General features: G+C 35.2%; 1 protein-coding gene, 1 long non-coding RNA gene and 1 pseudogene across 2 annotated transcripts; all 3 read left to right on the top strand.

The window, feature by feature from the left end:
* The first annotated feature begins 557 nt into the window (after positions 1 to 557).
* Positions 558 to 6,261, top strand: LOC113318327 (annotated as a pseudogene).
* A 5,248-nt stretch (positions 6,262 to 11,509) lies between these two features.
* Positions 11,510 to 13,210, top strand: LOC113315361. Its single transcript, XM_026563651.1, has 3 exons — positions 11,510 to 12,106; positions 12,227 to 12,389; positions 12,462 to 13,210. The coding sequence occupies exons 1-3, from the start codon at positions 11,510 to 11,512 to the stop codon at positions 13,208 to 13,210; spliced, it is 1,509 nt and encodes a 502-aa protein (XP_026419436.1).
* Positions 13,211 to 13,707: 497 nt separating this feature from the next.
* LOC113317893 lies at positions 13,708 to 14,325 on the top strand. Its single transcript, XR_003344089.1, has 3 exons — positions 13,708 to 13,746; positions 13,842 to 13,941; positions 14,154 to 14,325. It is a non-coding gene; the product is annotated as an uncharacterized LOC113317893 (long non-coding RNA).
* Positions 14,326 to 26,590: the final 12,265 nt, after the last annotated feature.

Below are 26,590 nucleotides of genomic sequence, written 5' to 3'. Positions count from 1 at the left end.
CCATTATCATCAATCCAATCATACATTTAATTTGTAGAATGAGAGTAAGAGTCTAATAAATTAGGTTAAAATTTCCTAAATATCTTCCATCGCTGTAAGTTCAAGATAAAATATGTACCATCAAACCAATTGAGATCCAAAATCAAACCAATTGGAATAATTCAAAAATAAATCCCTAAAATATACGATTATGTAAAATCGATCAAAAAACAAATCTAAACTTAGATCAACGACAATGGAACCCACTTACCAAAATATATTTGCTTGAAAACACGACTCCATCAGAGATCCTAACGAGTTCACAATCTTCATATCTAGATCAGAGCTCGAGCAGGGAAAGGAAAATGCAAATGATGATGATAAGATTTAACTCTCCTTATTGATTGATGTCAAGGATATTATGGGCATCTGTGAAAGAACACATTAGTGTGGTGGACCAGCAGAAAGAATTTTGGTCCAAAAACATGATTAAATAATTTCTATGAGTGGATTAGACAGTAACCGGGTTCTCTAAAATAGGATTAACTAGTAATTCCTAGATCTTGTATAGCAAAGAAAAACATACCAACTCAAATTGGGATATTGCTTACCAGACCTCAAACTATAGACCTAGGTCTAATTCAACAAAGTAAACCAGTGAAGAACAACAACTGATTTCTCAAACAATAGGTACCTATAAAGCTTTAATTCCAATGGAGTTAGTGTTTTCACCTACATACAATCTCATAATCGTTGATTTGCTAATAATGTGAAATTAGGGTTCTTTGATTTATTTAAATCTATGTGTTTAATTTTTGTTTATTTGTTTGCTTAATAGAACTTCATGGATAGCATGGGTTGCAGAGAATCATCTCAATTTGCATCGTTTATGTTTTCCAACTCCTTATTGTTATTCAACTATATGTCAACTGTATACTTATCGACACCGTATAACCTGTAAATTTGATTTTGTCTTCACATTTCGTAGAGTTGGGTAGTGTTAGACTTTGAAACTATATCCTCTAATCCAATTTTTCTGTGTCATGTTTTGGAAGTTGCTTTGATACTGTTTGATAAAATACCTAAGAGAACATCTCGGTGTCATATTCTCAGTGTCATGTACTACCCTTCTATGATTAAGTGGATGAAATTCTAATTTCCCAGGGACTGGGATTTGTTCCTAAGGTTTAGTTGAGCAAATGACTAACTTGCCTTACAGAATTAGGTCCATGTACAGGACAAAACAAATTTCCCAACAGTTGTTAATATGAATACAACGATCACTTTTTAAGGTTTGATTTAATTCAAGTAGCGGGTACTTGTCACAGGCTGTTAGATTAGGAAATCAGTTTTCTTTCCATGGTGGTCTTTTAGATTTGACGGGTGTAGATTTTTAATGTTGAGCCTATGACTCTTTTTGTATTCTTAATTTGTTATTTTGTTGAAGATAGTCAAAATAGGTCGTTATAGTGCAATTGTAATCGTAATGCATACAGCAGTACCTAGTTCCTTGATTAGCATAGAAGCTATTAGAAAACGTATGATTAAGGGAACGCTGCTGTATTTGTAGGCACACAGTATCTGTTACAGTTGATTAAGTTTAGATTCTCAAATTCATGAGAACAGTCAAACATTGATTTTTGTGGTGTTTCCATAGGTGATGTTTCTCTGTACCCACATTATATATATCTTGCAAGGTGATTGATGAAATGCCCAAATTATTTAAAGAAACAAGTGATGGATTGATTTAATTTCGAAGTTAAATGTGTGGATAGAGATGTTCTAAAACTCTCAGTATTTTGTTTACTTTGTTTATAAGTTTCGAGTCATACAGTTACAGATGGTATTCACTAATGGGTATTGCGTGTCATTACCAATTTCACTATAGCTTGTAAAGTTTCTTATATGAATGGGGATCCAATTTCGTAAACTTAGACACCAAGAAAAATGATCTCATTGTAAATCTCTTACTATGTAAAAGATCTGTCAGTTGTGTGTTTCTTTGTGTCATCAATGGATGGATCTGACTTGATCTATTGTTTACACTTATTTTTCGGTGTAGGGATGTAGTTGCAGACGACATTCCATCTGATCCTTGATAGATCAAATGAAATTATTATAGGAAACCAGATAATATTTTGAAATCAGCTGCAAATCATAAAAGTACCTTCCTGGACTTTGAATTTGGTAGCCCTTGAAATAACCTGTCTGCAACTTCAATCATCTGGTTGTTTGATGTATTGAAATATGGATCCAAGAAACAATCTCCCTTCATTATCAGAGATTTCCCCATCTTTACTTTCCTTTCTCAGTGACAATTTTCAAAATAAAGGTGATTTATTAAAAGCTCCAGATCTTGTATCCAAATTGCAAAAACAATGTTCTGATTTGGATCATAACTTGAACGATCTAAATCATAAACTCGAAAAAAGTATTGTTTCATTCGCATCACATTCAGAATAACTAGGGAGTCTTTTCAATGTAATCAATCTCAAATTAAACCATCTTCAGTCTTCAGATTTCCTTTCTGGATCTTCTACAGGTAACATTACTTTCCTTAGTTTCTTCTTCCTTGTACATGATAATTAACCTTACTTGATTTTATTTTGATTTATGTTGGAATTGTGTTTACATGGGAGAGAAGGAGGAGAAGAAGATTCTGGGAGGGTGAAGCACATATTAGGGGAGGAGTTGCCAGCGCTGGCGAAAGAAGTGGCAAGAGTAGAAACTGTTCGCTCTTACGCTGGTAGGCAGTTATGCTTATGATGTTTCTAATATTGTTGACTTTGATGGTTAATTTAGATTGTGTGGAAGTTGAAACTCTAGGGTTTATAATTTATTTTAGATTTCTTAAATGAAATGAGGTAGTGGGCAATTATTTTGTATCAGGATCAACTGCAATACATAGTTCTTCAAAAACATCCGTTGATTACATCTTATTAAAATTTTGGATTCAATAGAGAGATTAGGTATGCACACCCAACACCTATGTAATTGGATAGGAAAGTGGGGAAATTACTGGTTCCTGGTAAGGTGAAGGAAAAACTTTGTTTATACCGGATAAAGAACTGAGTTAGTTTCATGATGTGTATGGAAAAGTTTCTTCCTTAATGTCGAAAATCTGAACCGGTGGAGAACAGTAGTGCCAACTAGTTGCATGAAGGTTCAAGGGTTATGAAATTGGATTGGAAGTGGGTTTTAAATCAGGATTCTTGATGTTCACCATCTGAGGGATTTTGGGTTTACAATTTGACGAGGTGCTCTGTTAAGGACTTTGTAACTCATTATCCATACCATATGACATCATCCACCAATTTAGTTAAACAGTAGGTCCATTTGCGGACAAGGTGGAGCTTCCATGGATCTCGTTCCTGAATCTGAATAGAAAAATCACTAGAGCATTCCAATTAGGAGAGGCTCTGGTATTGAAAATTCGAAAAATAAAACGGTTCCTAGTATTTCAAAGACATATGCAAGTTGCATGTTTTATTTTTCAACGAATGCTCCTCTTAATACTCTTATCACTGGAGCACATGCAGAATTTTGTGGAGTAAGCATCTCATTTGTGCAGAATATTTTTATTTTTGGACCCATCGTTGTTTGGATCTTCTGCACCTGTTGTCCCTTGGTAGTATGCTTGTAGCTTTAATTAATTTGAGTACATCTTCATTATCCTATCAGAAAGTGCGGAGCACCAAAGGGGAACCATAAGTACATAATATTATTGGACTAGCAGTATTAGTGGAGAGAATGTGAAGTAAATGACTTTCAATGCTGATTCCGTCTAATATTTTGATCCAAAACTTACATTGACCTATATCATAGAAATCAATGCTAGTTGTTATTTCCATGTTTTTCCCTACATACGCTTCATGTCATATTTTATATTAGTTTGACTGTTTAACCTGTGGAAAGGTTTCCATTGGACATCCTAGCTCTGTTTGTAACATACGGTTTCATGCCATATGCTAGTTTATTATTCTTGCTTGGTTGACAGAAAATATTTCATCTTATCAGTGCATTTTATGATCTCTTCTTTGTTTAGTGCTTTCTGTAACAAAAATGTGCTTTAGGTTTTCACTTATTTATGTGAATTATTTCTTATTGAATATTTATCAACAGAGACAGCATTGAAACTTGACACACTAGTTGGGGACATTGAAGATGCAGTCTCCTCTACCATGACAAGAAACCTAAGGAAGTCGTCCCCTGGGACCAGTTCAGAAGTGAGGGGCTTTAAATGCTTGATTATAGATTGTGTTGCAAGTTCTGTGTGTTTTCTCACTTTCTCAACCTTTACCACGGGAAACACGATTGCTTGCCATTAAATCTCTCAAACTCATAGAGGACATACTGAGTTCTGTTGCAAAATCACGGCCTCAGTGGAGACGTCTTGTCCACGCAGTTGATCACAGAGTGGATCGAGCTTTAGCTGTTTTAAGGCCCCAGGCAATAGCAGATCACCGATCCCTTCTTGCTTCTCTTGGATGGCCACCAACTCTTTCCAACTCCAAAAGTGTGAACACAGGGAAATCTAGTGTGGTTCTGAACCCTCTTTTCACAATGCATGGTGACTTGAAAAACCAGTACTGTGAAAATTTTCTCGCTTTGTGCGGTCTACAGGAATTACAGAGCCGAAGAAAGTCACGGCTACTTGAGGGGCACTACCATGAAGTTGCTATGCGCCATCCACTTTGGGCAATTGAAGAACTAGTAAATCCAATTTCATTGGCATCAGAACACCATTTCAAGAAGTGGGTTGAAAAGCCAGAATTTATTTTTGCTCTTGTTTATAAAATTACAAGGGATTTTGTTGATTCCATGGATGAGCTGTTGCAACCATTGGTTGATGAGGCAAGACTTGTTGGCTACAGTTGTAGAGAAGAATGGATTTCTGCAATGGTAACCTCCCTCTTGATGTACTTGGCGAAAGATGTCTTCCCTGTCTATATTGATCAGTTGGATGAAGAGAGCGTCAATGGGGTTCCATCACAGGCTAGATTTCCAATCATGCATCTTGTAGATTTAATGATTTCTTTTGATAAACGAGTTCAATCCCTTGTAGCAGATTCTGGAGTTTTGAATTCAATTAGGGATGATGAGAGTTTCCGGAGGATCTCTACCATGTCCATCTTTTGTGATCGGCCGGACTGGCTTGAGTTATGGGCAGAAATAGAGCTTGGTGATACCATGCGTAAGGAGAGACTTGAGATGGGGGACGAACGAAATTGGAAAAGTAAAGTCCAAGGAGCTTTGCTTGTGTCAGGGTCTGAGAGTTACAAATCTCCTGCAATTGCTGCTGCTACTCTTCGCCATTTATCAGCCATGATTGATCGTTGTAGGCCACTGCCAAGTATTTCTCTGAGAGCAAGATTTATAAGATTGGCATGTGCACCCCTTTTGAGGGAATTTCTTGATTGCTTATTTCAGAAGTGTCAAGAAGCCGCGGGGTTAACTGCCATAGCGGATGATGACGGCCTAATCAAGGCCACAAATTCTGTTAATGCAGCTCGTTACTGTGAATCTGTTATGAAGGACTGGTGTGACGATTTGTTCTTTCTTGAAATGACATCAGATCAGGGTGATGAAGCGATAATAGGAGTTGATGAGGACACTTCAGGCTAAGGTGGTGGTATTTTTAATGAAGAAATTGGAAAGTTTGAAGAATTTCGTAAAGACTGGACTGAAAAGATAGCAACTGTTGTTTTGAGGGGATTTGATGCTAGGTGTAGCGAGTATATGAAGAATAAACAGCAGTGGCAGGAAAAGGAGGAAGGATGGAATGTCTCCAAATTATTTGTTGGGGCTCTTGATTATCTGCAAGGAAAGTTATCAAAGCTAGAAGAGGGTTTAAATGAGATTGATTTTATCGTTGCATGGAGAAGTTTGGCCACTGGAGTTGATCATCTGGTTTTCAATGGTGTGTTGATGAGTAAGGCGAGGTTCTATAATGGTGGGGTGGAAAGATTTGGGGGCGACTTAGAAGTCCTGTTTGGGGTTTTTAGGGCGTGGTGTTTGAGACCTGAAGGGTTTTTCCCGAAGGTGAGCGAGGGATTGAAGTTGTTGAAAATGAAGGAGGACCAGCTGAAAGTAGGTACTGAAGGAATTGAAAGATGGCTGAAAGAGAAACAGATAAGACATTTGGGTGTTCCGGAGGTAGAGAGGATTGATAAGAACCGAATTTTTAAGAGTTAGAAATCACTGGAGACACTAGGTTTAGTCCGAAGAAGGGTAAATTTTATTAAAAAGATGGCACAATTATGTAACAATGGTGTTATTATTTTATTGAAACAAAAATGGTTAACATTGTAAAAATGAATGCGCGGCAAATTATTGATTAAGCAAAGCTCGATGCCTCATTTCTCTCTCTCTCTCTTCAAAACTCTTCCTAAAATCGTAACGGCATCATCTTGCTCAGGTTTATAAGATGTTGCTTTGTCATGTTTAGGCGTCTTTCAACACATGTCTTACCGTATGAGTGATTTTATCTTCGATGTTTAGGCGATTAACTTTTCGCGCTTAAGCGGATTTTTTCTTAATTTTAATGGTTATTTGTTATATTGGTTGGTTTATGGTTGGTTATTATATTTAAGAACACCGACGTTATCGACGCTTCTTACAAATAAAACATTAGAATAAAAGGGTTACATATAGAAATAAAAAATCACATGAAAGACATCAAAAAAATGTATAAAAAATCAAAAATCAATAAGCTAATACCTAAGTTGATGTTCAAGAAAATAAAATGAACCAAAAAAAGCTAAAACAAATATAAACCGTAAGGAAGACGATGCAATGAAAATGTGTTTTTTCGTAGCATTCTTCCGTATCCTGTTGTCGGCATTAAAAATATTAATCTATATAATGGATGATTGTTGTCTGTTTCACCATATTTAAATGTATTTTGGCATCTCAATTCTTACACTTGATTAAGCATCTAAGCATTCTGCATTATTAGAACCTAAAATACATGAATCTTTTCCACATCGATGTCAATGTTTATACAGTTACTTCTCGGTGCTTCTTGGTGCATGAGTTTGGGAAATACGTTGATCACAGATTATCATCAAATGCGAGGGTTTGGGAATCTTCATGGATAGCATATTCCATGGAAGCGAGACTATCACCCGGCAACCTACAAAACCTTATTAACCATTAATCAGCCCTAGTTTTCATAGAAAGCTTAATTTGTTTTAGATACACTCTACAACAGTAACAATACGATACTGAACCATCAAAATTGGTTTACAGATTTTATTATGGCGAAGAACAATCGGGTCATCTCTCATTCACATCTTCATGATTAATTATTGTGAGTCCATATTTGGTCTGCGATTGGATAACCAGGCTGAACGGAGCTGAATTATACTGCACTCCACGTGTCCAGTGATGCAACAAAGCTAATAATATAATAAACATCAAATTAGGTTGCGGCACAAACAAAGACGCAAACACCTGGAGAATGATTTATATCCTGCGGATTGGATCCCGCGGGTTGCCCTGAGTAAAGAGAATGTGAGTGATGGGGGTGGGACCCACACTAAATCCACCCCCTACTAAATCACCGGACCAGAAGGGACCAATCTCTCACTCTCACTCTCACTCGGTACACATTGCGGGATCCATCCGGCAATGTGTCTATCACTTCCGAACGTAACTACAACTTTCTTTTTCCATACAAAAACATATATCATACTCCTAACAGTGAATACCAACCTAATCATTCCTTTTCCATACAAAAACAATAGCATACTCCTAACAGTAAACACCAACCTAATCATTAAACATTTCCCTACCACTTTTCCAGCTCACTTAGTTTTCTTATTAGTTTAATTTCATCCCCTATTAATGAGAGAAGAATTATCAGAACCAGCAACATGAAGGTTCCTAGCAGCGGTTTCGTCGGTACCCGTATTAGTACATTTGCGTATGAACCTATTACTGTGTGGTGCACCCATGCCATGTGTGTACACATATATCTCACTATCGGACACGTGGATACAGAAAGGTACGTGGAAAGCATGCAAGCCAAGACATCAAAACACGATGCGTCGCGAAGCACCAAATAAACCCCTAGGAGTTGCTTTATCTCATCCCCAGAAGAGGAGCTAAGATCAACGGTGGGGAGAAAGTCAGCTGACACGGACTGACAGGGGCAGAAGACACTTGTCTGACACGAGCAGACCCCTCAACCACCCGCATTAAACACTCTGAGCAGTGCACGTGTCGACCGACCTGTGAAACGAGCGAAGACGCCTCCGCGGGATCGAGGGGGAAACGCAGACCTCTGCGTGATGGACACAAGACACTAGAAGATAAGGTTCCAACGGTCTTCAGAGATGGGTCCCACATTCCTACCTTATAAATACCCAATCTCCACAAAGGGGAAGGGGATCGAAAAAACATCAGAGGAGAGAGAGAAAGAGAGAGAGAATAGCAAAGGTAAGGAATCCCATAGTGGAGAGAAATATGTAAACCCCAAGTCATTCAAACTATTCGTGTAACCGTGAGTAATATAGCAGAACAACAAAACCCGTGGACGTAGGCCTTAGTGCTGAACCACGTAAACCTTGGTCTTATTTACATTTCAGCACTTTGCATTTATTTAGTTCCGCATGCATTTACTTATATATGTTGTTTTCCTTTTATATTTGTACCCCATGCATAATCTCTACGCATGGGGAAGTTGGAGGAGGCCATGATAAGCCCGTGGGTTTTGAGCCAATGAACCCACATCCGGGTATCATCAGCGTAATCTCTTTAGACTTTAACAATTGATTGCGGGCATTCGGACAACCGAGTAGTTCGTGTGTTCACACCATGTCTAATAAATACTGACATGGGGGTTCAATCCAGTTGAGACCATGACCGGTGGTCGTGGCACTTGAGTTTTTCTGTTGTTTCGCTGCTTTCTTGTTCGCGTATCACTTTGTCGTCCATTTCAACTTCATTTATATCTATTTTTCCCTTTGTGTTATCATTTACTTTCTGCGTTGGATCATGCAGTGTTATCCTCGCCTCTTGTGAAGTTTGTTCGTCAAACACGAAAGCGTCTATCAACATGTATACATATACAACAGTAGTAGCTTATACTTTCCACATAACTGAGGAGATACAAAAATAAATACTATCTATCACAATGAAATTCACATCTGCACAATTTTTTACCCTAAGTTGACACTGCATAAATACTATGTTATGTTTCAGTAATGATTATTAAAACAAAAAAATGAGGAAGAATACCTATATGCAACGACCACGTTAGTCTTACATTTTATTTCATGTTATGACATTATGATGTACTTATTTTTTTTGAAAACCATCATGTAAATGTTTTTATTTGGAATGAAATACTTATGCTATTTGACCGTTTTGATCCTTTGGCACAACTCGATGAATTTAATAGATCCTTTTAGGAATGAAATACTGATGGTTTGATGATCAAAAAAAAATGTTTTATGTAACCCTTAAACTATGCATCATAATTTGATAGTCAGATAAGTCTCCAATGAAACAATGCTACGCATGGGAATTGTTTCTTTAAGCAATTTTGCCAGGTTATCGGTTTTCAGTTAAGGCCCGTGCCGTATATATGTAATCTGTATTAAAATTAAGCTTCTACATATAGGCCAATTCAATTTATACATGCCTCAATTTACCCGTGAATCCGTCATGCAATTAGATTACCCAAACAATTCATGAAAGCCAAAAAAAAGATAGTCTCATTCTGTATACACAGCAACAATGATTTTCTTTTTTAATTGCTTCACAATCACATGTATCTATAACAAAGAAAGGAAAAAAATGCATATAAGTAGCTAATGGATTACTTAAAACCTTTACTAAAACAAAACGTACATCAGCAAATGATATCAAGTTTCATCGATCGTTTTTCAGATAATAGTTACTTCTATATTTTTATTTAAGTTGTTACCTAGGAGGTCACTCTCAGTTAAGCTATATTTTGAATATCTGATTCTTATAACAACTTAAGAATATCCCAAATTAATTCGGAAATGTTGGGGAGTTAACTGTAGAACCTTAACGTAGGATTGATTTAGCTACCGACCAAACCTTATTTTTACAATCACATGCAAAATTGCAGAATACTACAAATTGTAAGATTTGCTAATTTAGTGTTTATTCTGACTCCTATACACTGCCACAAATTCACATTGGATTTGCTTCTCTGAAGCATTACGTATGTCCCAACCAAACACTAACAGTTGCCATACGTTTGCGGTTTGCCTCATCCGACTAAGCATTATGTATAAATTTTTTTTGAAATAACATTACGTATAATCTCCTCAATCGTTAGTAAATTAATTATAATCACGGTGATTTGGGTATCGATATTATGGATTATAACTATTTAAGAATGTTTTTTAAGTAATTTATCTATTATAATTTTTTTTTATAATCTCCTCAACCGTTAGTAAATTAATTATAATCACGGCGATTTGGGCATCGGTATTTCAATTATGGATTGTAACTATTTAAGAATGTTTTTCTAGTAATTTATCATATTTATTGTATTTTCTTTCGCAGTTCTAAATTAGTTTTGAATTAATCGCTTTGGTGCATAAGAATTTAGGGAATTTTAACAAACTGCCACACTTGCAAATCCCGATTCAAGAAACTGCCACCGTTTTTTTTCAGAGTTTATTTAATGCCACAACCGTTAGCACTAACGTCTTGGACCCACATGATTGGTCAAACTTTTTTGACTTTGTCCAGATTACTTACACGTGTCTTATGTGGACGGCTCAAGATGTCGAGCACGAGATTATTACACGTAGCACAGGCTAAATGACTATTTTATCCTTCGTGGGATTGAAAACAGTTTGCAACTTTGTATCGTTTCATTTTTCTTCTAGGGTTTGCTCGTTCTCTCTGTCCGCTCTGTTCTCTAGTGGAAGAAATTAGGGTTTGGGTCAGTTTTCAGCGGGATTTTGCTTAGGTTTAGTGTCTGAGTAAAGGGTTGGGGAGCGATCGAGATTCAGAAAAAGAAGGGGAAGGACAAGCAGCAGATATGGTATGATTGCAAACCCTAATTTCGTTTTTCTGAGTTGAATTAGGGGTTTTCTCTTAGGTTTCTGTTTCTCTTTCTTGTACTTTTTTTCTCTTGCTCTATGTCCGCTCTGTTTACTAGTGGAAGAAATTAGGGTTTGGGTCAGTTTTCAGCGGGATTTTGCTTAGGTTTAGTGTCTGAGTAAAGGGTTGGGGAGCTGAAGATGAAGAAGAATAAGGGGAAGGACAAGCAGTGGATATGGTACGATTTCAAACCCTAATTTCGTGTGTTTGATGAGTTTTATTTTAGGAGTTTTCTGTGTGAAGTGTGGAATTTTTAAAACCCTAATTTCGTGTGTTTGATGAATTGATGAATTTTATTTTAGGGGTTTTCTGTGTGAAGTGTGGAATTTGATGAATTTTATTTTGTTTGTTCATTTACAGTGATCATACATATTATCCATATAGAGATATCAGTGTGTTTGTTGTGAATAGTAAACTTAATTTGCTATTCCCTCACATGGATAGAGATAGAATTGACCTTAAGGAATTTGAGAAGATATTGCGTGTTAAGTTGCATCTTGATGAAACAGAAATTCCAAATTTATATTGGACCATAGACCCATGTCTGCCTGAGTATTTGGTTACAAATGAAGACTTGTTTAAGTTTTGGGAGCATGCTGTACCTGATGATAAAGGCTTCATATGTTTACAAATGAGTGTAATGAATTCAGAATTTAGGAATGATAATGACTTCATTAAGGCTGCAATGGAACAACCAGTAGTAACAATTGATGAGACTCCTAAGAAGGCGCCTAAGAGGATTGCTAAGAAGCCAGTTTCAAAGGAAAAGTCAGTAAAGATATCACCTACAAGGAGATCACCAAGGTTGCATGCTCAATCAAAGAATGAAAACTCAAATGGAGGAGCATCTAGGAAGTTGTTGTTCATGGATCTGTTAAATGAAGTGGAATCTCAGGGTTTTTCTTGCCTAAGTCAAGCCACTGTTGTTGGTTCTAGCAGTACACCAGTTGATAACTTTAATCATGATTACTGGGTTGATGAAGTAAACAACACTGCTGCAGGGGATAACACTGCTGCAGGGGATAACACTGATGCAGGGGATAAGACTGATGCAGGGGATAAGGCTAATGCAGGGGATAAGACTGATACAGGGGATAAGACTGATGCAGGGGACAATAGTGATGGTGATGATGAGGACAATGTGGTGCTAGAGAACACTACTGTAGATGAATGTCACCCCATTGAAGACCCAAATGCTCCACCAATCTTTGACAGTGATGAAGAAAATGATATTGATTATGAAGATATTGTCAAGACATACAGAGTTGGAGATGAAAGCAGTGATTCAAGCAGTAGTGAAGAAGACAATGAAGAAGGTATGGACCCTTTAGTGTTTATAATTTTTTGTTTATTTTTTACATGTACTAACACTTTGATGTTGATTGCAGTTTCTAATGATGACAAGAATAATGATAAGGATAATGATGGTCCTGAAGTAAATGATGATAAATATTCCAAACCAAAGCTTGATTACCAGAAGTGGAAAGAAATGTTCAATATGCACAGTGATGAAGAAGAAGAACCATTATTCCATGTAGAAGAAGAGGTGACTCCTGTTGATCCTACTAAGATGGAGGTAAAGTATGCTTTTAATAACAAGAGTGCTTATAAGAAACATCTTAGGGGTTACTGTGTAAAACATAATTATCAGTATACGGTCTATAAGAGTGACAAAACAAGATTAAGAGTGAGATGTAGGTTTAGGGAAGAGTATGGCTGTAACTGGTTTGTAAATGCTAGCATAAAAAGGCATGAGCCTACTTTTATTGTTAGGAAGGTTAATCTAGAACACACTTGTGTTGCGGATCCAAAGAGTTTTAACAGATCCGCGGATCCTGAGTTCGTAAAAGATGTGGTACATGAGAAGTTAAAGCAGACAGCTGGGGCCTTAATTCCAAAGCCTAAACACATTGCAAGAGACTTTTTTGTAACTCATAACATCAATATACCTTATATTTGTGCATGGAAGGCTAGAAATCTTCTTTTAGAAGATCTGTTTGGTAATTATGAAGACAGCTACAAGGATGTACCCATCTTTTGTGCAATGGTGGCTCATACTAATCCAGGGTCTGTTGCTAAATACACTTATGGGAAAAGAGGTATACATTATGTTAAGACATTCATGGTTGATTCATAGTTAGTAGGTTATATAATAACTCAGGTTACTATAATGTAGGAGCACTTTGACAACATATGCAAAGAAAGTCCGGCTGCTGGTGAATATCTTAGGAAAGAAGATCCAAGTACTTGGTCTAGGGCTTATTTTGATCCCCTTAGCTGTTGTGAGCATATGAATAACAATTTCTCAGAATCATTTAATTCTATGAGTTCTAATATGAGAGATAAACCAATAATCCAACTAGGCATGATGTATGGTCAGTTAGTAATGGGTTTGTTATTTAAGAGAAGGGAAGAATCTGCTAAGTGGAATCAAAATGATTTGGTCCCTGCTGCTGTTAAGTTGATAAATAAGATGCTTGACTTGGTTGGGAAGTTTGATACAGAAGGAAGTGTGGTTGGACGGGTTTATTTGGTAACTAATGTGTCTACCAAGAAAATTTTCACAGTGAACATTGTAGACAAACAATGCACTTGTTTGCAATGGCAGCTAAGGGGATTCCCTTGTCAACATGATGTATGTGCATTGAAACTGCTCAGGCCAAACTGGAAAGAGTAAGAAATTTTGTAATATGCTATTACTTTTGGGTTGTAATATGCTATTACTTTTGTTTCTGTAAACTGACACATTTTTTTGATTGGTTGAACAGTTATTGTGCTCCTTACTACTCTGTGGAATATTATAGGACCATATATGCAGATGCTGTAAATCCACTAGAAGACATAAGTGAATGGAACTGGGAAGATAAGGTACTTTTTTCAGCATTAAATATATTATTGAATGTGATGCATTCACATTTTCTCTACTTTATTATATCCTTATTTTTCTCTACTTTTTTCTCTACTTTATTATATCCTTATTTTTCTCTACTTTAACTTTCTCATTTCTTTTAGGGTTAGGGTTTCATTTCTTTACTTTAACTTTCTCATTCCTTTTCTCTTCTTCTTATCTTAATTGGCAGGCATCCATGGACATCAACTTAAAGCCTCCTCCTTATCAAAGAAAAACTGGAAGACCAGCAAAGAAGAGGAAGAGGAGCTATGATGAACCTGAAACTGTGGTGAAGAAAAGGAAATGTGGAAAGTGTGGATCTACTGCTGGTCATAATAAGAGAACCTGTGCTGGTGGTGATGTTGGTAAAAATCCAACTGGATTCATGCCAAGCACCGAGTATGATGCTGCAAACTGCACCTTCACTAGTAGAGATCATCCTGAAAGTAGCAGTGCAAGGGGTAAAGCAAAGGTGAACAAATCCAAAGGTACATCTTCATTTGTTGGTGAGTCAACAGGACCTAAAAACTTTGGAAGAGCACCAGCAGAACCTAGCACCCATGGATCTACACAAGATGTTCTGAATTTCAGTCAGAACTTTACTGGTATTGGATCTGTTAGTCAACATATTCCTGTCACAAAGGGAAAGCAAAGCAAGGCTAAGAAGAAGTAGAAGTGTGTGTGTGCTTCTTGTTGTGTTAGATCTTTTTTTTTTGCTTTAGACACTGATATCATAGTGTTAGATCTGTTTTTTTTTTATGTACCAGAATTCAGTTTTATTTTGATGGATAATCTTACTTTATGGATGGAAATGATATTAGTTAAGAACTAATTACATGTTAATAGTCTTTTGAAGTTCCTTACATATGGCATTGAGATTGAAACTTGAATGGATAACCCTATTTTTTGCTGCAATGAAAAGGTGGTCTGATACCCATCTAAATGCTTCACAATCTGTGCAGATCAGGTAAGCAATGTTTCTATTGTGTTCATTTTTGCATCTTCTCAGCTGCATTATTGACTTGCATTGCTCTTTGTAGCATTCTTGCTTATGCAGTGGGCATTCTTTGTAACAGTGGGTCTCTTCTCCACAAGCACAACAACAATTCTCTTTGGGTAGCTTGATATTCTTGGATTTGAGTGGATGACTGGCAGAATCAAACCATTCAAAGTAGGTGCAGGTAGGATTTGAACACTTCAAGAACATTTCTCCATCTGTTTCTCTTGTGCTGGATCTTAGTAGTTGTCTTATACCATTACAAGGTATATGTTTGCATCTAGAGTACATCCAGGGACAAACCTTAGACTCATGACTTCCTTGTTCACATGTTGGACATAGATCTGGGGTAGTTTGCTGTCTAAATTTGCTGCTGCTGCTGCTCTTGCTACTACTACTGCAACTGTTACTACCTGGAGAGTTTATAACCTTTTGGCTCATTTTTATGTGTTGAACTTCTGAAGAAATTGACTAATGAAGAGTTTGGGATCTTCATTAGTATATATAGAGCTTCAAGATGATGAATAAGACCGTTATAAATCCAGGTAAAATATGGATCGTCGATTTTTTCTCTTAGATTGATCCCACGTGTATTCCGATCGTTAGCAAATCTTGCACGTTTTTCTCACATGCACCGAGTCGCGAGTTAACTCACTACTCTATAGCCGGTTAACTCAATCCAAGTGAACTGATTAACTCAATCCCTGTTAACTGATTCAGGGGCTTCTATGTAATTTTGGACGGGTTATTTAATGCCACGTATGCACTAACAGAGACTAACAGCCGTTAACCGTTATCTCAAAAAAACGGGATGATAAAAGTCAAGAGTATGGTATTTAATAAACTCTGAAAAAAACGGTGGCATTTTCAGAAACTGCATATTGGAAGTGTGGCACTTTATTAAAATCCCCAAGAATTTACTATACTTAGGTGTGGCCAAGAAGAAGTCATTCATGAGTCATGACTCAAGACACATCGTCAAAGCTTTTATTTTCTTCCTTTATAGTTAACAAAGCTCAAAGAATTTCACACGTAGGTGCAAATGAACATGACGGGTGCACATTTAATTTCTTTGTTTACCTCATTTATGTTCAAATGTACTTAAAATCAATGATTTCTTAATTGATTATTTCGATTGGAATAGGATTCAAAAATAAAATAAAAAATAAAATGGAACAATTTTCCTACAACTTCAATATCTTTACACAGCAAGGGGTTTATTAAATAAAATTCTTGGGACATGCTGGCACCAAGATGATTAATAAGAGAAAAAATAATAAAAATTCCACACAAAGGTACATGAGAGAGGCAGACAGCTAAGTTCGTCAAGGAGCTAGTAATAAGAGCAATGTGGTCTAGTGGAATATCAGGGTTGCGCCTTATATTTCAACCGTGAAATTAGCTCTTCAATCGCGAAAATCAGACAGAAAATAAAAGGTTTAAACTCGTGAGCATACCAGAAATTTGCAGGCACAACTGCGTACTAAGCATATTGTGTATACAAAACAGGTAGCTTCCCTTGTCACCAAAATAGTGAAGATCGGGTCCACTAATGTTCCTCAAAGAAAATGGATGAGCCTCATAAGAATGGTCAAGCTCTTCCTTCGTCACGACGTCACCTAAACAGGGAAGATCAAGTCCGATAATGTTCCTTGAAGAAAATCAATGAGCATCATAAGAATGGTCAAGAAGGCAATTGACAGCCGACTCTCATTCCTGTTGCAGGCAAAGAACACCTCGAGTACAATTTTGTGATTTACCATTACCAACACAAGAAAAACATCAGTACTCTATAACCAACATTACATTAGTTGACAAACCAAGACCCACAACTTTCAAAAATAGACATTAAACAAAAAACCTTACACGTTCCATGGCTTCAAGCTCATCTTGCTTGCCTGTTATAGACGATATCATCAGAAACTGCAAACCAGAACCCAGATATAAGTAGTTGACGTGTGTTTTTGTGCACATATGCAGTAGGTCATGTTACCTGTACATGAGCATACACAAATATTTGAGTTTTGCAAAGATTAAAAGTGTTAATGGTACGCATATCTACAAAACAAATGATACGTGCAAAACGAACAAATCAGCAAACAAAACCCAAGACAGTAAGAGTAAGAAAAAGGGAAGAAAATAAAAACCCCTAGAAGAAAAAAGCAACTCGTAAACGATGGTATGGATTTTGCTCGATTTTTTTTAATGAGAAATACATCCTAAAACTTACCTGAAATCACAGCAGTAAGAACACCATCAAAATGATAGTTTAGGATTACGATGCGCCAACGTTTACTGAATCACCATTATTGATTACGCTAAGAATCACTGTTATGAAATACAATACATTAATAAGATTTAAAAGAGACAATGAGCTTTACCAAAATATCTCCCAGCCTCAACCACGTCAATCATTAAAAATGGCATTGCAAAAAATATTAGTTGCATTCCTCATCAGACGAAGAAACCCTAAAAGAAAAAAAGAAAACGAAAACGAAAACCATTAAAAGAGAGCAGCGACACGACACCGTAACGTTAGAATTTGCCTTTGGCTGAGTGCTTTATATAGAGATTTACCAAGCCTAATAGTTCCATAAAGAAATGACTTCATTTTGGAAATAATATCGTATATATCATAAAATTGACATAAATTTTGTAATTTTAGATATATCGTATATATCATATGCGTTTGTTGCAATATTATTGCTCAAAATATCGAGAATCTTTTAAAAGTCTATGAATAGAAATTATATTTTTTCTTTTAGGGAATAAAAAATATGAAGAAAAATAATGTTGAAACTCATTAACTATTGTTTATTGGATTTTTCATATTACGTTTTTTGTTGTCCGATTCCCAAAATTCTGCTTAATAACAATTCCATAATTCTCTATTAATGATTTTGTATTTCTAACTTTTGACAGGATTAATTTTCATTTTTTTTAATTGAAGAGGAAACACGCTTCAATTTTCGGGTAAGCATCCATAATTTTACTATTCTAAAATTTAAATTTTGGTTGTAGATTTAGATTTGGTCAAAGGTTTGTTAATTTTATTAGAATTAAAAATGTAAATTTGAAGTAGGATTCTTATCATCATCAGCTTGGAATCGTAATTTAAGGATTAGCTTAATTATTATTTTTTTAGAACATAGACTTGCTTGAATTATAAGAAGTGTAATCGGACATTGGACACTATTTAATTTTTTCAGTGATTTAGTTTTGTGATTATTGATCAATTTAATTTTGTGATGAAATCATGATGATCGATATATATCTCAATGTGGTTTTATGTTAATTTATCTGGGAAGTGTAATGTTAGAAGTAAATATACTTTTTTTTACTAAAATTTGATATATTTTTGGTGATGATGTAAGATTTTATAAAATATAATTGTTTTAGGTAAGAAAAATTCTTAAATTTAATTGGCCCAAAAATATATTGTGGGGCAAGAAATATTCTTCTCAAATTTTATTGGTTGAAACCTTTTAAGTTACTAAAAAAAGAAAACGGTGGGGCCAGAATCAACCAGAAGCTCCGGTTAACCACAACGCTCGAAAAAACTCTATTTTTATATAGAGAATGTGTTTAGGATATCCAGGTTTTCGTACATATGTACAAGATCAAGGGCTAACCACTACTTTCTTTTGGAGCATCTCTTATTGAAGAAGACAAACATTCAAAATGGTCGGATCTGATTCTGGATTATGTCGTCTTTTTTCTTTACTTTTCATATAAAAGGGTATCTTTCCGGAATTTTGCTCTATGTCTTCATGATTTATATGTAATTGGTACCTTTATTTGAATTTGGGCTTGAATCTTTTGGACTAATTTGTTAGAGAAATGCTTGGTTGAACTCACAAGTTTTGCTATTTCAAGCTTGTTGTCAATGTTAGATGATCAAGACTATTTCTTGATTTCTAGTCTACTAAGTCAAGTCTCTGACTAGGTTAGAATTTGGTAGTTGTATATCAGACATCACCCTCGATGAATGAAGATCGAAGAACACATTTGGAGAACTTCTTTTATCAGGTATGTGAAGACTGAACCATTCTATTTTATTCACTATCTTTCTATTCTATCTGCCGAGACTACGTCGTATGATTTCTAGTATATTTACAAAGAAGAAGTTTCGAGTCAAGATTGTCTTGTTAAGAATCTCGAAGTATGATTCAAGCATAGATGTTCAAAGGTCGTTAAAGATATTAGTTCGAAACAATTTATTTTGCGAGAATTAATTTGTGGATCAATTGAAAATCTCCCTTATAAGTGATTTTGAATGTTTCAAAAATCATAAGAGCGAAATTCATAAACTTCTGATATTTATGCTCAGGGTAGGTTGGCAAACCAGTTTACAAACTATAGATATATAATTTCAGAAATACATGGAGCAAGTTCAGTTGAGAACGACTCACGAACCGTGGTGAACTGAATTTTTGGTGTTGGTATAAGAGGCTTAAGGTTGGCGAACTGTGTCCATCTGATTTCATAAACCAAGTATGGTTGGCGAGCCCAGTTCGCGAAAAATTTACTTCTGAGTTCTCGAGCTGAGAAGGGTTGGCGAACCTGGTTCACGAACCGTAGCTACCTGACTCGTGAACTTTAGCCTGCGGTTCACGAACCGTTTCACCAACGGTCCCAGTAGAATTTAATAGATGCTCAAAGACTTATTTTTAAAAAATATGTTTAGCATTTCTATAACTCTCTTAAACACTTCTAAGACTTCATTGATCACTAAAACACTTATGTTGTGCATCATGATTAAACTCTTGAATGTTTAACATGCTTATAGTTCGAAAGACATATTTTCGAAATCAGAACGGTCATTATACACGGTTCTATAACCGGAACACTGTATTTTCAAGATTAATTTTCACATGTTTTAGTTGAAATCCTAATTATGGTTTCATCTAAACAGAGAAAGTGTTTGCTTGATTCTCAAGTTATCTTAGCTTGAATCCTAAGCAACCCTCAGTTTTGAAAATCTATAAATAGAGATGCTTTTCAATTGGGAAATTTAATCCCTGGCACTTTGTGTCCTAGTTGATAGCTAGAGTCGTCCTCTATGGACCTAGGTTTCCTTTGAAAATCATAATTAGGTTTACGACTAAAGACTTCACTTTGGGGATTCGTGAAGCCAGGTCCGATATATTTACCTTGATAGTTCGTATATCCTGATCTTACTTTTATGTTATCGAGGTTCTCATAATCTCTTTCATACAAGAAAAATAGAAATCACAAACTTCTTTTTGTCTCATTGATGTGATTTTTTTATTGTTGTTGTAGTAATATAAGATTCGAACTCTAAGATTTGTGAAGACTAAATTTAAAGGTTTAACGAAAATAATAAAAGAGAGCTACTGGGACTAGGATTCCACCGAATTCATATCATAAGGATCAATTATTCATTCTCAACAATTATCGCTCAATAAAAATAACATCGACTCTTATTTTGCCAAAGTAGATTCTCAAAATATTAGTTATAAATCGTAAGCATGGGACATCAAACATTTAAGGAAGCATTACCCATCAAATAAAACGATAACTAATTAATTCAAATCATAATTCTAGTTTAGTTAGTGCAAAAGTCAAATAGAAAAATAAATAAATTTACCCATGCATGAAATTCGGATTCCTCCATCGACCCAGTGTAGGGGTCTAGCTCATCATGTTGCAGACACTCTTAAAAGATTATTTTATTGCTCGAAAAGTGTTTACAATGGTGAAAATGAATAAAAATTAAACGCAACTATTTTGCTCTTCCAAAACTCCCCCCTCTTCGGATGCCTGTTTGGTCCTATTAGCACCCTATTTATACACAACAACCCATTACTCAAACATCTTTTCAAAATATTCTTCCATAACTCCACCAGATCTTCTCTTTAATGAAAGATATCTCAGGAATAATTTCTTTCTCCATTTATCACACATCTTCCTCTATTTGCTAGAATAAAATCCTGGGGATATTATCTTTTTTTATTTATAAATAAAACCACAGATTTTCTTTCTCCTTTTCAATAAAAACAAACTCATCAATATATTATCTCTTTTAACTTCAAGATATGAAAACTTCATGTATAATAGGCAAGAAGATATCTTTTTCTTAAATCTTTGAGATCTCCCATAAATTATGTGAATCTGTTTCAAACGAAGAAGAATAGGGTACCTCTATCCATTTGTTAGGTGCCCGTATCTGAAATGATGGGTGCCTTTATCAGTTCCTTTGGTTGCCTTTAACACTTTTTCGAGCTATTTTTCCAAAAGATATTATTTCCTTGAAAAGACTTAAAACAAGATTATTAGTGATTAAATTAGTCATGAGAATGTAGTTATGGGTGAAAATGCGTCACACTTGCATGCTCATCACTCATACTTTATGATTCCTCAAGATAAATATTTAAAAAATTGATCTTAAGTGATTTTTTTCAAGATTGTTCTTGAGAGGTGGTAAAAGATACATGCTTCCCATCTAAGTGAGTATAAGTGTTCCGGATTGTGAGGTTTGCTAGCTTGTCTATTGCAAACAGATTTCCAAGCCTTATCTTTGATATAAAGGGAAATCAAATAGGCTTATTTGTTAGAGGCAGATTGGTATCAAAAGTCTTTACTTAGGGTGAAGAAACTCTTCGGCTGTAAAGGACGTCAGCTAAGGGAAATCAATTGCGTAGAACCTTGCGAGGTTCAAGAGACGTAAGGAGCACGACTGTAACTGAACTATTGAAGGGTGGATTCGATCCAGCTACATTCCAACCGATGTATGACAGTAGGCTATTGTCTGTAGCGGCTTAATACAGTTTGGAGTTCAAATATGGATGAAGTCCCGGGGGTTTTCTGCAATTGCGGTTTCTTCGTTAACAAAACTTCTCATGTCTTGTCTTTATCCTTTTCTGCATTATATCGTTTATCATTATAATAGGATTTGCGCAAGTAGTACATATGCAATCTTACTAGATACGTCCATATAATTATGATTGATTACGAGACTTATTTCTTGTATAACTCGTATCTTGAAAGATAGATAACAAGTTTATTACTCAGCAGAATTACGATTATATTATTTGGATACGACTAGATTGATCTTGGATATTGGTTTTTGAGATCGTCCAAGTAATTTTCTTAAGTTTGGCGGACTCCTTAGTATATATTACTGATTGAGAAGAGATAGAAATATAAACTTTATATACATATTTTCAAGGATCACTAAGTTGGTCTACTTGCAACTATATTAGGTTTTGTTTATACAGGTTTCCGAACGAAACATTTGGTCGTGTATTTAGTACTCCCGCGTTTTCAATTGGTACCAGAGCAGGCAAACACTGTTAGACCTAATAAGTCTTTGTTTGTGGCGATCTAAATTATGGACAAGAGTGCAATCTCGATTAACTTACCACCAGCCTTCAACGACACAAATTACTTATGGTAGAAAACCACTATGTGATATTTCTTACAAGCTCGTGATTCCAAGACATTGGTTTTTGTTGTAAGAGGATACAATACTCCAATGGTCGTAGAAGGATAAGATCTTGTTCCAAAACATATAGCGATGACGAACTCAGTGATACTAAACACAACTCTGATGGTCTTGAACGTTATCATCCATTCTATAAGCCAAGATGTTCAACATCATGTATCTACTTGCACTTGATCAAAGGATGCTTGGGATATCTTAGAAACCGTATTTGAAGGGAATACCGCACAGAAAGAGGCAAGGCTTCAAAATCTAACTTCTAACTGGGAAAATCTTCGTATGAATGATGAAGATTCGTTTGGGGAATTTAATCACAAGCTGTCAGAAATAGTGAATGCTTGTTAAGCCCCAGGAAAGACCATTCATGAAAGGGATATTATGATGAAAAAGAGAATCCCCTGTGTCAAAAAGGAATGGTATTCCTACACATAAAAGTGAAGACACATGGGATGATAATGATGTTATTCCTCAATGTTACAAATGTAGAGGTTTTGGTCATATTTCTCCAGAATGTCTAACTAAGGATCCTCAGTAGAAAAGAAATGCATATACTGCCACTCTTGACTATTCCACTGACAATGATAATCAAGATTATATGCTAGATCATGTTGCAACCATTGCATAAGTTTGCGACTCTGAAAAACTTTCAACATTAGATACCCAAGAAGAGCTCTCTCCTACGATTTTCAAGCAAAAATTTTCTTGTGAAGATAAAAAAACTCAGGTTCTTGAGTCCGAAGTCAATGAAATAAAGTCATCGCTTGATCAGTTCAGATGGAATTATCTGAATGATAAAATAAAATTTAACAAGCGTCTTGTGAAAATCGAGGTCTCTCAATGTTCCGAGAAAGAACAAGTATCTAAACTCATTTTCGACATTAAGTGTTGTCAAAATGAAATCAGAAAATTAAAAGCAAAGAATCTGAAACTGAGAGATAAACTTAACTTCTATGGGAAATCATCACTTGATATGAATGTATCAAAAGGAAAGGAAGCAGGGTTGAATAAATCTATAAAACCAAAGACCTGTAACTGGAATACTTCTGGGGCTTGTTTCCGATGCAAGCAATGGGGGCACTATCAAAAACAATGTCCTAGCATTAAACAGAGATAGAAACTCTGCAAATCCAAACATTCAAGATCTAAGTCTAGATCAAAACTCACTTCTGAATTTCAACGTAAAAAAATTGAACAATGTGGTTTTTAGACATCAAAATCTTGCTCTAAACTTGAGAAACGAACCTAACAGTTCAAACATAAAGGTTTCTCAAATCTGTAAGAATGTTGAAACCTCTAAAGGATGAAAATTCAACAACTGAAAGGTGATAACCTAACGAGTTATCATGAATCCTTACGTGTTTCCCTCAAAAAGTAAACAATAAGGATATGTATGTAAATATTTTAATGAAAATATTTCTAGAATAAATTTTCGGTTAAAAAATTAAATGAAGTAATTTTCTCAAAGATTCGAGAAAAGCTGTTCTTATTTATAATAGGAAAGACATCTTATTTCATTTTATAGAGATCTGATAGAATATCTACCTCTAGTTGCAACTCTCGCAAAACTGAAAAAGTCTGGACCATATTGTTTCCTAACAATAAAACCACGTCTCGAATTTTTAGATGGTGATTCAGACTCTTCTCCTGAGCTTCATCAACATGTTCCTAATGAATAAATCTCATCTCTTAATGATAATCTTCTCAAGAATGTTTTACTAAAATTAGATCTGATCTTATGTGATGTAAGGAACATGGAAATTTGCGAAAGGAAGTAAAGGAAGTCAATGACAATGTCGTTAGTCTTGAATCAAGATTAGTAATCATAGAAGATGATTGGAACCCTGTGAAATCTTCTAATCCAGCTTCGAAAATATCAGAAACTCTAAAGGAATAAAATTAGAGTCTTATGATCAACAAAATAGACATTAGTTTTTGATTATTTCAATTCTTGTGTAAGGTCTATTTCTGAATAAAACTATTTATTATGAATAAAATTATTATATTATAATTTTTCTTGTGATAGTTTTTCGATTACATAGCATGTTCTTGAATGCTTTATATTATTGCTATGTGTTTATGAGATGTTTGGTTTCAGTATTCTTAACCTTAATATTCGATCTTGAATGCTTTATATGATGTGTGAACCCTTATGGTTTGTGTGGCTTTTTGATTTAGCGGAATTAAGTTTTATCCCATGTTGGTAGGCTTTATCAAAGGATCATAAGGTGTTCCGATTGAAACTCATATGTGAAAAAGTCACAATATGTTGAAACGATTTATGTTTAACATAAAATTATATGTGTTTTCGGGTCTTCAACTTTTGCTATTGGCACGCATTAGTTAAAACTGATTCAACCTTTCTCTGGTAAAGGTTGCTGTTGTTGTTGTTTTTTTGTTCTTACGAGAGGATGACAACACAATGAAGGAGAGTTCTAACTTGAACTTGCATTTAATGATATATCTTTCTGGAGAGAAGAGGATACGAAATCTGAGGTAACGAATTTGTTAGTTAATCGTTTTCCTGTTTAAGAAAAGCTTGAGTTTATTGCATATATTTTGCTTTTGCTTCACAAAATTCGGTACAACTGATGTTGATTCCATTATGTGTGTATGGATGTATGTGTGTGTGATTCAATTGTTTCCAGTTAAGAAAAACTGGTTTCATATCTTTCTTTATTGTATGGTATCAATTGTTTTAGACTTAACGAAATCTCAGTGCAATTGCGGTGCTTTAATGTCTATGTATGTTTCAATTGCTTCCGGTTAAGAGAAATAATTGAGCAAGTCAATTTATTTGGTTTGTATGTATTTTTTATGGATTAACAAAATACGGGATCATTTGTTTAGTCCAATTCGGTTCCAGATAAGTGAAACTAAGTTAATTCTGATCTTAGTTAGACTTATCAAAGTAAAGGATTCGGTTATTCAAGTCTAATCGAATACCTTGACAAGAAATATTAGTTAACTAACCTAGTAATTATTTTGTCTAAAGTGCAAGGTCTAAGTTATTGTATGAATAATTAGAGTCCGATGAGAAAAATAAAGTTAATTCTGATCTTTATTTTGGTCTCATCGAAATAAGAAATTGTATTTGTGCAATCGGTTTAGCAAGAGAACTAAGTTTCTTAGTCAAATTGTTAAACTATTAGGGAAAAATGGTTCAGGCAATTGTTTCCTTGATAACATATTAAAACCAAATTACTTGTAGTTTCGGTTTTGATATTGGTTATCTAAAATGGTATGTGAAACCTTCGTGCTTAACTCTTATAGGTTGTACAATTCTTTTAGATTTGTAAGATCCTTTCGGTTTTGGTATTTGCTCGGACCTTTGCCATTTTGTGACAAAAAGGGGGAGAAATATATGGAGTAAACAAGTGATTTGTAATCACTAATGAAAGGACACTTGTGCTTAAACGTTATATCTAACGAAAGAGTAAAGCATTCACTAAGGGGGAGAAACATATCATATGAGGATTGTAGTTATTTGGACTACAAAAGGGAAATAACAAAGATGTGCAGATTGAAAATATACCTATCTCACCTTTAGGGGGAGTATTATCTTTGTTATTTAAATGTCAACAACGGCATTTATGGATTGAATATATGCAGGTTATTGTGTTGCTGAAACTTGGAATCAAGCGTATGTATAATGAATTTTTGTAATTTGTTTATCCATATGTATTAAGATTTTTGTCACTAAAATTGACAAAGGGGGAGATTGTTAGAGCATAGCTCGGTTGAACCCACCAAGCGTTGGTATGTCAAGTTTGGTTGTCATGTTTTAGTGAATCAAAACTCATCTAAGAGTCGCTTGATTATGTACTAGAGACAACTTCGTATGTGTTAGAATAAAAAGTCTAGGATTATAAGACATACAAGTATTACTCGAAGACTTGAAGAATGCCAAGAAGTAACAAGCTACATCGACGACATCATCCTTCCTCTTGAGGTTAGTAATATTGTGACTTGAACTGTTTCATTCATAACATATCTTTCAAGTCGTGCTATATTGAAAACATAACTGCGAAAATGTGAATGATTATACTCTAGTAGACATAGTGTTAAGGAATTAGAATACGAAGTATAACGCTTATCTTTTGAACTTCGTATATAAGACATCGACATAATAGTATGAATGCTATTGTGATTATGTGTATGGGTAAAG

This window comes from Papaver somniferum, chromosome 10, assembly GCF_003573695.1.
Source record: "Papaver somniferum cultivar HN1 chromosome 10, ASM357369v1, whole genome shotgun sequence".
Lineage (NCBI taxonomy): Eukaryota > Viridiplantae > Streptophyta > Magnoliopsida > Ranunculales > Papaveraceae > Papaver > Papaver somniferum.
This window is presented reverse-complemented; position numbering and strand designations above follow the sequence as displayed.